Below are 12531 nucleotides of genomic sequence, written 5' to 3'. Positions count from 1 at the left end.
TGGCTCAAGCCCCAACACCCAGTCTTGCTGGAGAGGGGTGTCTACTTCTCCTTCCAGTCCTTTGATTAATCTCATTTTCTCCCATGCATCTGTGCTTGTGCCCCTGTACCACTGTGTGAACCCAGAAATGTCAGATCCACCTGCTTGAAAGTCACTGAGCAGGAACTTATCAGACCTGGTTCTCACTCACAGACTGAGAAAGGCCAGAGTGAAATTGTGGCTATACACTGCTGTCTGGATAGCACATTCCTGAGCATCTATCAGCTGCATCCCCAAATAAATCCATTGCAGCTCCTACTTCCCTCCCACCCCAGCAAGAGACACCGCACCTGGGACTTATAGGGGTAGGTGAGCCCACCCAGGGCCAGATGGGGCCACTGCCAATTCAAATGAGACCACAGCAATAGAGAAAAAAAGTCATATTTAATTTATGAAATGAATAATCATTCTCAAACTTTGTTAAAATCTACACAAATAACTTATGATTGAACCAGTAAGACCAACAAGAGCCTCACAAGAGAAATGTCTTGGTCCAAGACAGGAGGCAGCCATGTCCTGAGGCAAGATAGCAGATCTGTGGGCTGCATCCGCAAAGGGAACCTGGTACAAAGGCCTGGGAGGTGACAAAATGGAGAACAGCAGAAATGTGAGCAAATCTCTACCTCCTGCAGGAAGCACAGAGCAGAGCGCTGCTGGCTTCTACCCATTCTGCTTCAGCACGTCACTTCTACCTGCCCACAGCAACCCTAAGACTGACGAGACGCTCCCTCATTTTGAGGCCTTCGGGTAACCATCTGCCCCATCCGCTCCCAGCCACAGGAAGAGTCTAAACTTCCCCCTCTCCTTAGCTCTAGTACTCAGCAGCCAGAAAAATTGACCTCCAGGGCTCTTTGAAGCACAGAAGAGGATGTCTCTCTCCTCCTGAAGTAAAATCTCAACCCTGTGACTGCCCCATTATGTCAAACAGGCTCCTCAGTGGAATAGAAGGCACAAGAGCATAACCTGCTGTCTCCTCCAGGCTGTGCTCTCCCCCTGCAAGAAGGGAAGGCACTGGGCTGCTTCACACAGGCAGCAGGGTCAGTCCTGGGAGGAGCACATTTTGTCTGCTGTGTTACAGGCTCCTTCCCTGATCTGAACCCACCAGATAACGTGGGAAGCACTGCTGTAACAGCACTGACTGCAAGGGCCTAAGGAGGGGGAAGGATGAACACCAGCAACAAGGTGTCATGAGACATACAGGTTCTGAGCCCAGCACCTCCCTGCACAAGGCCACACAGGATGGAGTGTCTGTGTCTGCATATCTTGTGCAGGATATTATCCCAGAAACAAGACTAAGAGCAGATTTGGTCCAAGAACCATAGCACTGAATTGAATGGCTGGAGAGGCTGGAATGCTCTCACTGCTGTAGCCAAGTGATCTATCACAGGCCCAGCACATGCTCAACGCTCCTCTGCTTTCCCTGTGGCCACCTCCTGGGATGAGTAAACATTGGCATCACAGCACTTCACAGTTAAACTGTAAACATGGGGGCTTTCCCAGCCAGCAACCCCCTCACTTTACCGGCAGTCCTGCACCAGCCTGGAACCAGAAGCACTTCCAGGGGCACAAACATCCCTAGATCATTTTGATTTCCGGTGCTCGGCCTTGCATCAGGCCTTGGCGCTGAGCCTTCACCATCTGCAGACGCTTCCCATGCAAGCTGAACTGAGACCAACTGAGGAGCTGCAGCAGTGCACACGTGATGGGAACAAAGACGAGGAGGTAAAAGCAGCCCTGGCGGAGAGTTGGCTCCAAGACTGCATCAGATTCCAGCTTTGGCTGGGCACTCACCACGTTGCTCAAGGGGTTACGCTGGAAGATGTCATAGCCTGAGGTAGAAGAACAGACTGTTGAGAAGGGACACTGGGAACACTCCTCTCTCCCAGTGACGGGGCTTGGAGATGCAGAGACCAGTCACAGCTTTGTAAGTGAGAGAGCTCTGCATCCACCCAAGACACTGTGGAGGGCATTGAGCTCACAGGTCTGCCCACTCCTGCCACAATGCTTTCTCAAGGGCACTTACCTGTGTACACACAGAGCAGCCAGGTGCCTATCAGGGGGGCAAAGGTCTGTCCTGGCTTGGTGACCAGAGCAACCATCCCAAAGAGCAGCGCTGAAGCCGCCTGCTTTCTGCGGTTCAGTACAAGATCCTCATCCACCAGGTCAGTCACCACCAGGTTGAGCAACTTACAGGTCCCTTCTGTGAACACCCGGTTGCTGCAGGACAAGGCAAAGCACTGAATAGGGGCACCAAGAAGTTACAGGAGCAGGTGGGAGATCAGAGAAAGCGGAGAGATTAGAAAGGTTCCCTAACGCTTTAAATAATAGTTTCAGAAACCCTGGTTACTGGAGAGGAACACTTCCAGCAATAACAGCCTTGTGTGCCTTACAGTGATGCCCTGGTCCTGCCACACTGAGGCCTGGGGACTAGATACATTGGGATGGGGCTAAGAGGCAGCTGCAACACATCCTGAGGGCAATCATGCAGGCTGCAGAAAAGGGAAGCTCAGCTCAGCAGCTGGTATGGGCTGCTACCAGCCCAGGCAGCCACCAGCCCCGCCAAGTGTCCGTCCTCTCACGCAGCAGAGCCTGAACACTGCTGCCTCCCTCACTGCTGCCTGCACAGCCAGCAGATTCAGCATTGATTGCTCCTGAGCTGGGAGTTGTCAGATGGAGACGCCAGAGCTGGAAGCCACATGGCTTTTGTGTGACCCTGGCTACTCTTCCTTCTGGGAAACAGGGCAAGTTACTACCCTTCCCATCTGCCAGAGAGCAAGGGAAGCAAGCGCTGTGTACATACCTTGCTATAAAGATGCAGAGCAGATACACCTGATCAGGTCCTGCCAGGAGCATGACAACACTGAGAGCCAGCTTCAGGAAGAAGAGTCCTCTGACTACAGCATAAACTCCCCAGCGGCGGCAGAGGGACAGGAAGTAGAGGTTGTTGAGATGGGGTGCAATGTAGGAAACACCTGAAGAAAGACAGCAGCACAAATGCTTGAGAAAGCTTTAGTATCCACTATCCCCCCAGGACCAATACAAAGCTTGCCAACATGGGAGGACAGGTGATGCAGAATACCCTACTCCCCCCTACCACATACACACACACAAAAGAGGGGGTGCTGGAGCAGATGGGTTCAGTGGTTTTGTGGCACAGCACACACTCTTCCTACAGAGGGAGGCCTTCACCAAGCAAGAGGGAAGGCTTGCCCAGTGTCACATAAGGGCTGGGATTCTGTCACAGAGCAGCAAACAAGACTGGAAACCGTGACCAGAGCTGACCCACACAGAAACCTTCCAGGATGACAGTAGCCCTACAGGCTGTCTGCCACAGACCTGAAGCAGCCTGGACACATATCGTACACTACAGAGAGGGACTAAATTAGGAGCCGTGTTCCCTACTGCACCTCTCAGCTGTATCTGTAGACATGTACTGAGAACAATATCTGTGTGGAGTCACAGAGTCTAGGCCAGGATCCAGCACATCATGCTCTTCACCACTAGAAAAAGGCTCCAAATCAGTTTTCTTATGTCCAGGAAAGAAGACTCATAAGTCCCAAGAAAACTTGTGAAGTGCATGCACGTGTGAAACTTACAGCCCAAAGACCTGTTCGTGAGCACACCTCACACCAGCTGAATTTTACAAAGAAAGAATCCAGACTCAGGCCAGGCCCTAACTCAGCTGTTCCCTCCAGTCCCTTCTGAGACTCACCGAGGAGGAAGGATCCAGTAGATACAGAGATCTGGTCTGACAGCAGGTGCTCCAGGAACAGAGGGAAGAAGTTGCTGTTAAAGTGGCAGTGAAAAACCTGTGAAAGCAGTGCACAAACAAGTTGGTAAGCAGCAACAGTAGTAAGACTGAACAGAAAAAGCTAACAGACCTCTAGACTCTCAAGAGATGAGAGTCTTATGCCAAAAGATCATGCAGGATGGGCCCCAAGTACTTCAGCAAATCAAGAGCTTGGCTGTGGAGGTTACAGCATGGTAGGCTTTGAGACCACGAGGCTGCCTGGGGTCAATTACCACATCCCAGCTGCTGAAGCATTCCTTACTAGCAAGCTCATAGAGCACACATGCAGTACACAGCACTGCTGGGGCAGAAAACAGCAAGTAGGTGACAACAGTGGCCACAGGGATCTGGAGGCGGAGGCAGTGCCATGGCAGGTGAGAGCAGCAGCCAGGAGGGCAACAATGAGGCTACAAGGCTCAAACACAAAGATACAAACCAGCATTAAGAGCCTGAGGGGAACTGAGGGACCCCTGGGGAGACAGAGCTCTGATTTCAGCACATCAAGCTCAGGAAAGCTGGGCAGGCTGACAGCATTTGGTAGTAATCGATGAAAAGAATGAAAAACAGAAATTGCAAAAGCCAGATGGCAGGTAGATCCAGCTGGATATAGTGAGAACACTGACGTGAGCCTCGGAAAAGCCAAGCCAGCAAACTGTAGTCGTAACCTCTTTCCACCACAAGCCAGGCCTGGTGCTCCTGCATCCCACATGGGCTGTGCAGAACTCAACCAGTCCCCTGTAACTAAGCCTGCACTGCAGAGGAGGGAACACCACACAAATGTTCAGGAACTGTCCTCAGGTCACAAGTAGAGACTGTGGCTACCAGCTAGCTGATGGATCACAGTGTGCATGGGTAGGAGGCCCTGATAGCAAGCAGACATCAGAAACTCCCCTGCCCTTCCTGGGAAGCTGGCATGCATGTGAATCACACAACAGCCATAAACGGTGTTCATCCTCTGAATCCCAGCACGTCACTGCTGCACCTACCTGGATTAGGTTCATGCAGACAAACCAGAGGAAGTTGCGATGCCGAGAGAGCTGCTGGAGATACTCTGCCAGGGTGATCCTCTTCTCCTGGGGAACAGAGAGTTTCTCAATGTACAGCCTACAGGGAGAAGAGAAAGATGAGAGGAAGTTAAAACAAACAAAACCAGAACAGTCCACAGCAGTGAATCCTTTACAACAAGCATGGAAAAGCCTATGCACAGATGCAAAGCTGTCCCTCCTCAGCTCTTATTCAAACCTTCCCTCTCCTTGGACCAAAACAGCAGAGTCCACAACAACGCGAGGACAACATGCTAGAGATCTTCCAAACAACATTAGTTTCCTGAACCCACCATTTCTGCTGATAAAAGCATTGCACATCAGCCACAGCACTCCTACTCCAGATCCTGCAGTTAGTTCACCTGGCAGGTCTCATCAGGATCTGCTGTGTTAGTAGAACACAGTGCTTGTAGCTTTTAACAAGAGACAAGTGAAGCAGCCCAAAGAAAAGCAAAGGAGCTGAACTGGGTCATGATGCATCTGGTTTTCAGCAATATAGCCCAGCCACTGCCAGGCAGACAAAGTGAGCAAGAAGGTAAGAGATCTCTGCTTGTCCTACTCCACAGGAAATGTGCATTAAAGTGGTCTCATGCTCAAGCAGGAATACTTTAATGATAAGCTGCTTCTGACATATTGCCACTCACAGGCTGCAATAGGTGCTCTAGATATTAACTCATTTCATGTTCCAAACACTGGACAAACCACACAGCAGGTCAGGGCTCTGCCTCCGGTTTGGGCCGGTGGTGTCACAAGATAGTTTTGTCCTGTTTTCAGAGGGCCTTAGAAGCCAGACTGACCTCAGCCAGAGGTGATTCTGAAAACTGTGTCAACAGACAAGAACCACAGATAATTAGCAATGGTTTGCCTTGTCCTGGATCTTCCTGCAGTTTGCTACAGCACATAACAGGACTCTAAAGATGTAAGTTAAGCCTTTGTCACCTGCTGGAGAATTGATGACACGTACTCTTTTAAGGTTGATTCCTGGTCCCATTTTGCCTTCCCATCAGTCTCAAATCGCTGGCGGAGCAACTGTGTGGACAAGGTAAAGCCAAGGATGGAGCAGAAGGCCAGCACAATACAGAAAATCCGAAAGGAAAAGAAGTCTTCCTTGTTCCATACTGCATATGACATGAAGACAGAGAGCGAGCCTATGGCACTGAAGAAGGAGCAGTAGAAGTTGAGGCTAGTCCTGTCTTTTGCTGAAACTGCCAAGTCCGCAAGCAAGGCGTTGTGATGGAGGTCAACCATGGTGAGAAAGCTGTCATACATGCAAAGGCAGAGAAGGAACTGCAAACCAGGATGAGTCCAGGCAACCCAGAAAGCCAGGAAAGAGATGGCAAAGAGTGGGCCATTGTGGCTTAGTGCTCTGAGCCTCTTCAGAACTACTTCTGGGGAGGAAATCTCTGCTCCTGGCCTGCAACAGAAGACAAAAAGCTTTAGACTCCTGGACAAAACCCAGCACAATCATGCATCCTTGCTCTCTAAGGAAGTTGTCTATGAGGTCCAGACATCAACTCACGTAACAAGTACCCACATCAGATAACTTCTCAGCTAATATGTGAATACACAAAAAAATATGGGTGTAAGAAGGCCAGAAGCATGAAAAGAAAAAATATATATATTTGTTTTGTTGTTTGGTTTTTTCCTCCCCTAAAGTAAGGAGCTCCCTAATAACACAGCACTACAGTTATTTCAACCAACACTTAAACCATTGTCACTAGATGCAGGAAGCCACATCATGATTCTCATTAAAAGCTTGAAGTAAGCACATGAGAAATGCTAATGGTCAACAGTGGTCCATAAACCAAAGAACTTGAGAAAAACTTTGAGGCAATTATAAAAAGGAAAATAATTATAATTATAAAAGGAAAGAATTATCCTTTCCCACCACTTTGCTTGTATGTTTTATTTAGAACACAACTTACTGCTGCGTGCTAAGAAACACCCTGTCGCTCAGCCAGCCAAACAGAGGGTCATTGAGGCTGTTCCAGATCAGAAACACCGTCTAGGAAAGAAACAGAACAGTGAAACAAACCACAGAACAGCTTCTGGAAAGATGCACTTCTGTTACTGAATCGAGCAGTGCTGAGCTTGCATAGTGCATACATCACAGGATCCCCTCATGCACCTTCTCTGCACTGTCACCGCTGTTCAATTCCCCTGTCTGGGGCAGTAGCCACTAACGCAGCAAACCCAGTGGTTTTCCATACCAGTAAAACACCCCGATGTTCCCAGAGGAACAAAGTCCCCAGGTTTTCTATCCCAGCTTGTTTTCTGTTTAGTTAAGTGGGAAAAACTGCAAAGCCCAAATTAGCACTCAAGAGGACTCCCTTGTTTCCTTTCCAAAGAAGAATGCAACCATTACAACAAATGCCCTGCATGCAGCATGGACCAGTTTCAGCTTCAGAATTTCTTATTTACGAGAGTAGGAATCCATGCAGAAGACTAACCTCTCCTATCCAAAAGGACAGTTTATCAATCTTGTAAACGGAGACAAAGGTGTCCACGTAGTAGAGGAGAAATACATTGTGCAAGATGGAAACAAACAGCGACAAGGAGCCGTAGATCACTGCAGTGGGCAGATGAAAGACACAGGCCAACAGCCGCAACCCCATGTTGATGGGGTCAGCATTCAGCTCCATGGATCACCTCCATTTCAGATGGGAGGTCTTCTCACAGCACCTGTTGCATCTTTGTTGGGGCCAATCCATTGTTGCTGCTGTAAAAGAGAAAAAAAATAAACAAGCAGTGCAGATTCAATTTATTAAATGAACTTAATTGAATCAAATTAACTGCTAAATCTTTGCCAGCAGAGATCAGAATTAGTATTGCTTCGAGGAGTTGTTCAGAAGTGGATTGGGTGGGATTTATGAGACAGGAAGCTGTCTGCCGCACTAAAGCTGTTCCATTAAGCTGAGGCCAGGCCCTGGTGCAGCTGTCTCTTTGTGAGCACACCGTCCCTGCCCTTTATACTTTAATGTTCTTTGTTATCCAGCAGTCAGCTGATTAGTTCTTTCCATCTCTTTAAAGGCAAGGTAGCAGGAAGAATCAAGCTACGTGGCCGCAAACAAAGCAGCCTTCAGAACACAGACCTAACAACTGACATTTTAGGTATCAGTATAAATTTTCAGCCAAATAAAAGTGACAACAGCTCTGATGTAATATCACACATACATGCTGCTGTCCCCAGGCAGTCACAGCTGTCTGCACCTGGACTCACTCAGACAGGAGATATTTATGGCAAGTAGCATTGCTGCTTTGTGGTATGAAGAGATATGATCAGAGGGCTACCCAAAGTCAAGTAGCAGCTGTCCAGCACATCTTGGGACAGCCTGAATGTTGAAGCTGAAATAAAGATGCTTCAGCTAGACAGCAATATATATGGAAGGAAAGCAAGTGGAAATGGTAGTTGTGTCCTGAAAGAAGCCACTGTATGTTCACAGAGGGCTGAGGCAGGAGGGGAAGGGAGGGTAGGACTGCTCAGCCAGCACTGGCCACAGCTTATGGCCAGGAAGCCCATCCCCCAAAGCAGGACATCATCTTCCCATGACAGAGGCCCATGCTCTTCAGACTGAGCCCCCTTTCACACTCCAGCTGCTACAGACCTAAGGCAAAACACAGGGCATCTCTTTGGATGGATGCATTTAGTATCTGGTAAGAAGTTACAGGCTCTTAAATCAGTGTCAGTCAGCTTCCCAGCCCAGGCTGTCCCAAGAAGCTCTGTTCACATGACAGGTGACAACAGGGTCACTATCTCAATGCTGCCAGAAGCAAGATAAAGGAGCTGGTGACCCTTACAACTCCCAGTGCAGTCCTCCAGAGCCACGCACCCTGTTCAGACATGTCAGAGAACCACTTCATAAGTGTGTCTGGAACAGGAAATGATGCACCAAGTCATCCCCCTGGGCTTGCGACATCAGCCACAGCAATCCCATACAGAAACAGCAGACCAAGGGAAGAGCAGCTGGGTATGAAAGCTGATGAAAGTGCAGCATTTCCCAGAAGCCATGAGTCCGACCACTTCTAGGCAAGATTAGAAAAACAAAAGATATCTGTCTGCTCTGCTCGGCCCAAGGAATTCCTCGTCATTAGCCCAGCAGGAGCAGGCACAGCATTTGTTCCCATCAATTGCATCACTAGATTGAAACGGCACTTCAACCCTGCCAAAGTGATAGAGCTCAATTGGATCCAACTGCAGAGCTCTCATGGGACTAAGCAACCACGCCATATCCCACCACACCAAAACCCACGGCCAGATAAAAGGATGACTCTGCTCCAAAGGGACTTCAGCCAGACAATGAACACTTACAGGTGTAATTAAAGACAGACGTGCTGACAAGCCTCAAATGGAAACTGCATTCTGTACGGTCATGAATTGAAAAGGAATCAAGAATTTGTGATGGATAAAGATAAAGGTTAAGAAGAACAGAGCTAGGGCAGCTGATCCACCCACAAGCCCTGTGCCTCTCACCACAGACTGTCTGCAGGGGACTGGCTCAAGGGCACATCATGCCAGCAGAGCACTGGGCACCTGCAAGAACAGGATTGAGCACAAGGCAGATAACATCACTTAGCCCCAAGTGTCACTTGTAACAGCGAGCTGTACATCAGACCCAGCACAGCCAGCTCTGATGGCACAACCATTACCTGCACACTAATACAGACTTGACTTTGCTACTCAAATCCTGCCTGAGAGCAAAGCCAGGCTCAGTTCTTGCACTGCACTTCACACCCCCCCATCTGAACGGCACTTCACCAAGCACAAGTTGCACACAGCACAGCTGCTCAAGTTTCCAGACACCTTGTTTTCTCATCTGTGCCATACAGCGCTGCTTAAAAAAGGTTACATCCCTCTTCCTCTCTTCCTTTTCCCCATCACTCCCCCACAGATGTGCAGCCCTGCTGACATGCACAAGTAATTTCACTTTGTTGAGACAGTTGTTAAAGTTTTGGGTTTTTTTAACTCCCTCATCTTAAAACACGCAGATGAAAAGGAACAAACGATAGTAGCTCATAAAAAAAGCAGATTTCGTTCCTACATCCCAAGCACTGCGTTATTTAAGCTCACCACGGTGGTATTTTCATAACCTTTTTCCTTGGGACAGAGCATTAGTCATGGAGTATGTCAGAACTTTTCAGAATTAGCTTTTAAGTGAGGGGAAAAGGAACTGCAAGAGGGAATAATAACGCACAGCCATAAAGGAACAAGCTCGTAAATTAGAAAGCAACCAGCCTTTACTCCAGAACATTTCCACCTCCGCATCTGACATCTGGCATTGCTCCTGCCACTGACGTCTGCAGATCTTATCTTTTGTGAGGAGGATGTTTGAACACCATCTACCGGGAAAGCATTTGTTTGAGAGTGCTGACAAAGGGCAGCTGGAAACGCATCGCAGTTTGGGGCTGTCGCATCTGTTCCAGCTTCCTAGTCAGTTCACAGCTGGGTTCACAACCTATTATGCCCCACAGCAACTCAGCGACCCTCGGGCTTGAGAACAGGCCAGCTCCAGTGCCTGAGCTGCCCGTGCCACAGCAGAAGCCACTTGCACTGAGTTGGCAGCAGAGCCGTGTATGGGCATCCTGGTCCAATCCAGCCCCTGAAGCAGTGCCAGGCAATTCCTGTACACCAAAGTAGCCACCTGCAGGCCTGACCACAGCAACAGCATGACTTTCCAGTGCATTCTCCACTATGTGAGTAATACAGGGATATCCTAAATACCTCAATGTGCCTGTCCTTGCTCCAACAGCCACTACAGTGCCTCTGCTGCGTGTTCTGGAGTTTGGGAGGCTTACTAGCTAAAGCACAGGGACAGACCAGCTCTGTCCTTCCACACCCACATTCACTTCCTCAGACAACCCACTTGCTAAAAGAGGGTCTCAGTGACACGCAAAATACTCTGCTATGTAGAACCAACCAACAACAGACTCCTAACAGCCCGATATCAAAGTGTAAAGCAATGAAACCCCCATAGATCCACCACCTCCTGGCTCTGACACAGAAACTCACCACTATGATTAACCCCGTGGGTGTGTTTCCCAGCATTATTTACCAGTTCAACAATGACAGGTAATATCACACAAAGTTTGGCCAACACCCTTCTCGTTACAGGCAATCATGGGCCTCCATCACTTCCGTCACTCCTTCCGAGATCACGCACGTAAACAGAGCTACCCTGCAGATAATAACTAGATAATTAACATCTCAATCCAGCTGGCAGTCTCAGTGGCACTGTGTTCAAGCAGAGAGCTGTAGAATCATTGAGGTTGGAAAGACTTCTTCTGCAAGAGCAGGCTGCATATTCCAATGGGATTATAGAGTTCGCTGCTGTATGTACCTGGCTGGGGCCATGCTCTGGGCACCTGGTACGACAGCTGGTGGCACACAGCTCCCTTTTCCACCCAAGCGCTGTTTTTATAGCGTTACAGCCTCCCACGAGCTATCCTACCGTACCAGCACCCCAGAGCAGCAGCCGCTCCCTCACAGCCCGCCCGCAGCTCCCGGAGGGGCCGATCGCGGCCCGGCCGCACTGCAAAGCACAGGCCGAGAAATGAGAAGCGAGGCCCCCACCTGCACTGCAAACATGGCCACGCACCAGGGCGGCACGGCACGGCACGGCACGGCACGGCACGGCACGGCACGGCACGGCACGGCACGGCACGGCACGGCACGGCACGGCACGGCACCCCGCGTCCATCCCCCCGGCACCTCCTACCTGCGCTCGGTACCGGCGCTGCCCCACCGAACCGCACAGCCACGCATGCGCGCCCGGCAGCTTCCCGACCCCACCCCGACGCCATCTTGCGCTCTGGCGAAGCCGCCCCTCCCACCGCCATCTTGTTCGAGGGCAGCTTGAAGGAGGAAAGGACCTCCCGCCGCCTCATTTGCATTAGCCACGCCTCCCGGAAGTGGCTCGATGGCCCTTCTATCCCGGTCACGCTGGCTGCTCTATGGTCTCTCGGAACGCGGCGTGCCGACTCCAGTCGCCATGGAAACGGCGAGCTCTACCCTGTGCGCGCCCGGCCCTCCCCATCCCTTTAGTCATCAGCTGCATAGGAGCACCTTTCAGCATTCGTTTTGCGTTACGTTGTCCAACGTATAAGAAAGAAAAAGAGCCTGCAATTGTCCTACAATTCCAGATCAGATTTTAGTGCTTTCTCTGGAGCCTGAGGTGTACGCGTCCTTGGCCTACCCCTGCAGCCCTTGCCCAGATCCAACACTGCTCCCATGCATAACAGAGTCAAGACCCCAGTCACCTCATTCAGAAGAAGCACCACCGCACCCTGTTACTTCCTACTGTTTTTGTACGGTGGAATTAGCAGCAGGTTCCTAACCGCATTGCTTTGATAAAGTCGTGGAAGCTGGGCGGTTAATTGCAGCTCTTGCAATTAGGGGGGCATGGAGGTGTTCATTCAGCCCAGCAGCTGGCACAGCTGCTGCCCATGAGGGCAGCACAGGTGGTGGCGATGGGCCCACAGGACTGGCAGAGGTACAAATGTGAGCTGAGTCCTGGTTCTGCATTTTCTTCCTGCGAGGCTCTTAAAGTTACATGCCTCGTGTTGGCTTTAGTAGCTCGGTGATTTCTTTTTGCTTCCCCCAGCTGGGCAATCAGTGTGGGAGGAGTGCAGGTGCTGCAGCCCTGGCTACTGCTGCGTGCTTCA

General features: G+C 50.1%; 1 protein-coding gene across 6 annotated transcripts; it reads right to left on the bottom strand.

The window, feature by feature from the left end:
• Nucleotides 1-407: 407 nt before the first annotated feature.
• MFSD13A (major facilitator superfamily domain containing 13A) lies at nucleotides 408-12222 on the bottom strand. Of its 6 annotated transcripts, XR_011904179.1 has the most exons (10): nucleotides 11586-11721; nucleotides 7323-7591; nucleotides 6798-6877; nucleotides 5837-6286; nucleotides 4816-4933; nucleotides 3752-3848; nucleotides 2840-3011; nucleotides 2063-2256; nucleotides 1561-1868; nucleotides 408-613 (listed from the first exon to the last, which is right to left on the bottom strand). XR_011904179.1 is itself a non-coding variant. In XM_072340828.1 (9 exons), the coding sequence occupies exons 2-9, from the start codon at nucleotides 7512-7514 to the stop codon at nucleotides 1615-1617; spliced, it is 1557 nt and encodes a 518-aa protein (XP_072196929.1). In that variant the 5' UTR covers nucleotides 7515-7591; nucleotides 12127-12222; the 3' UTR covers nucleotides 408-1614. The 6 variants fall into 6 exon arrangements, 5 of the variants coding, with proteins under 5 accessions (XP_072196929.1, XP_072196925.1, XP_072196928.1 ...); XM_072340828.1 differs by lacking the exon at nucleotides 11586-11721 and adding an exon at nucleotides 12127-12222 and having other exon boundaries at nucleotides 408-1868; XM_072340824.1 differs by having other exon boundaries at nucleotides 408-1868; nucleotides 11586-11723.
• Between the last annotated feature and the right edge of the window lie 309 nt (nucleotides 12223-12531).

The sequence above is a fragment of the Excalfactoria chinensis genome, chromosome 6 (genome assembly GCF_039878825.1).
Source record: "Excalfactoria chinensis isolate bCotChi1 chromosome 6, bCotChi1.hap2, whole genome shotgun sequence".
Classification (NCBI taxonomy): Eukaryota; Metazoa; Chordata; class Aves; order Galliformes; family Phasianidae; genus Excalfactoria; species Excalfactoria chinensis.
This window is presented reverse-complemented; position numbering and strand designations above follow the sequence as displayed.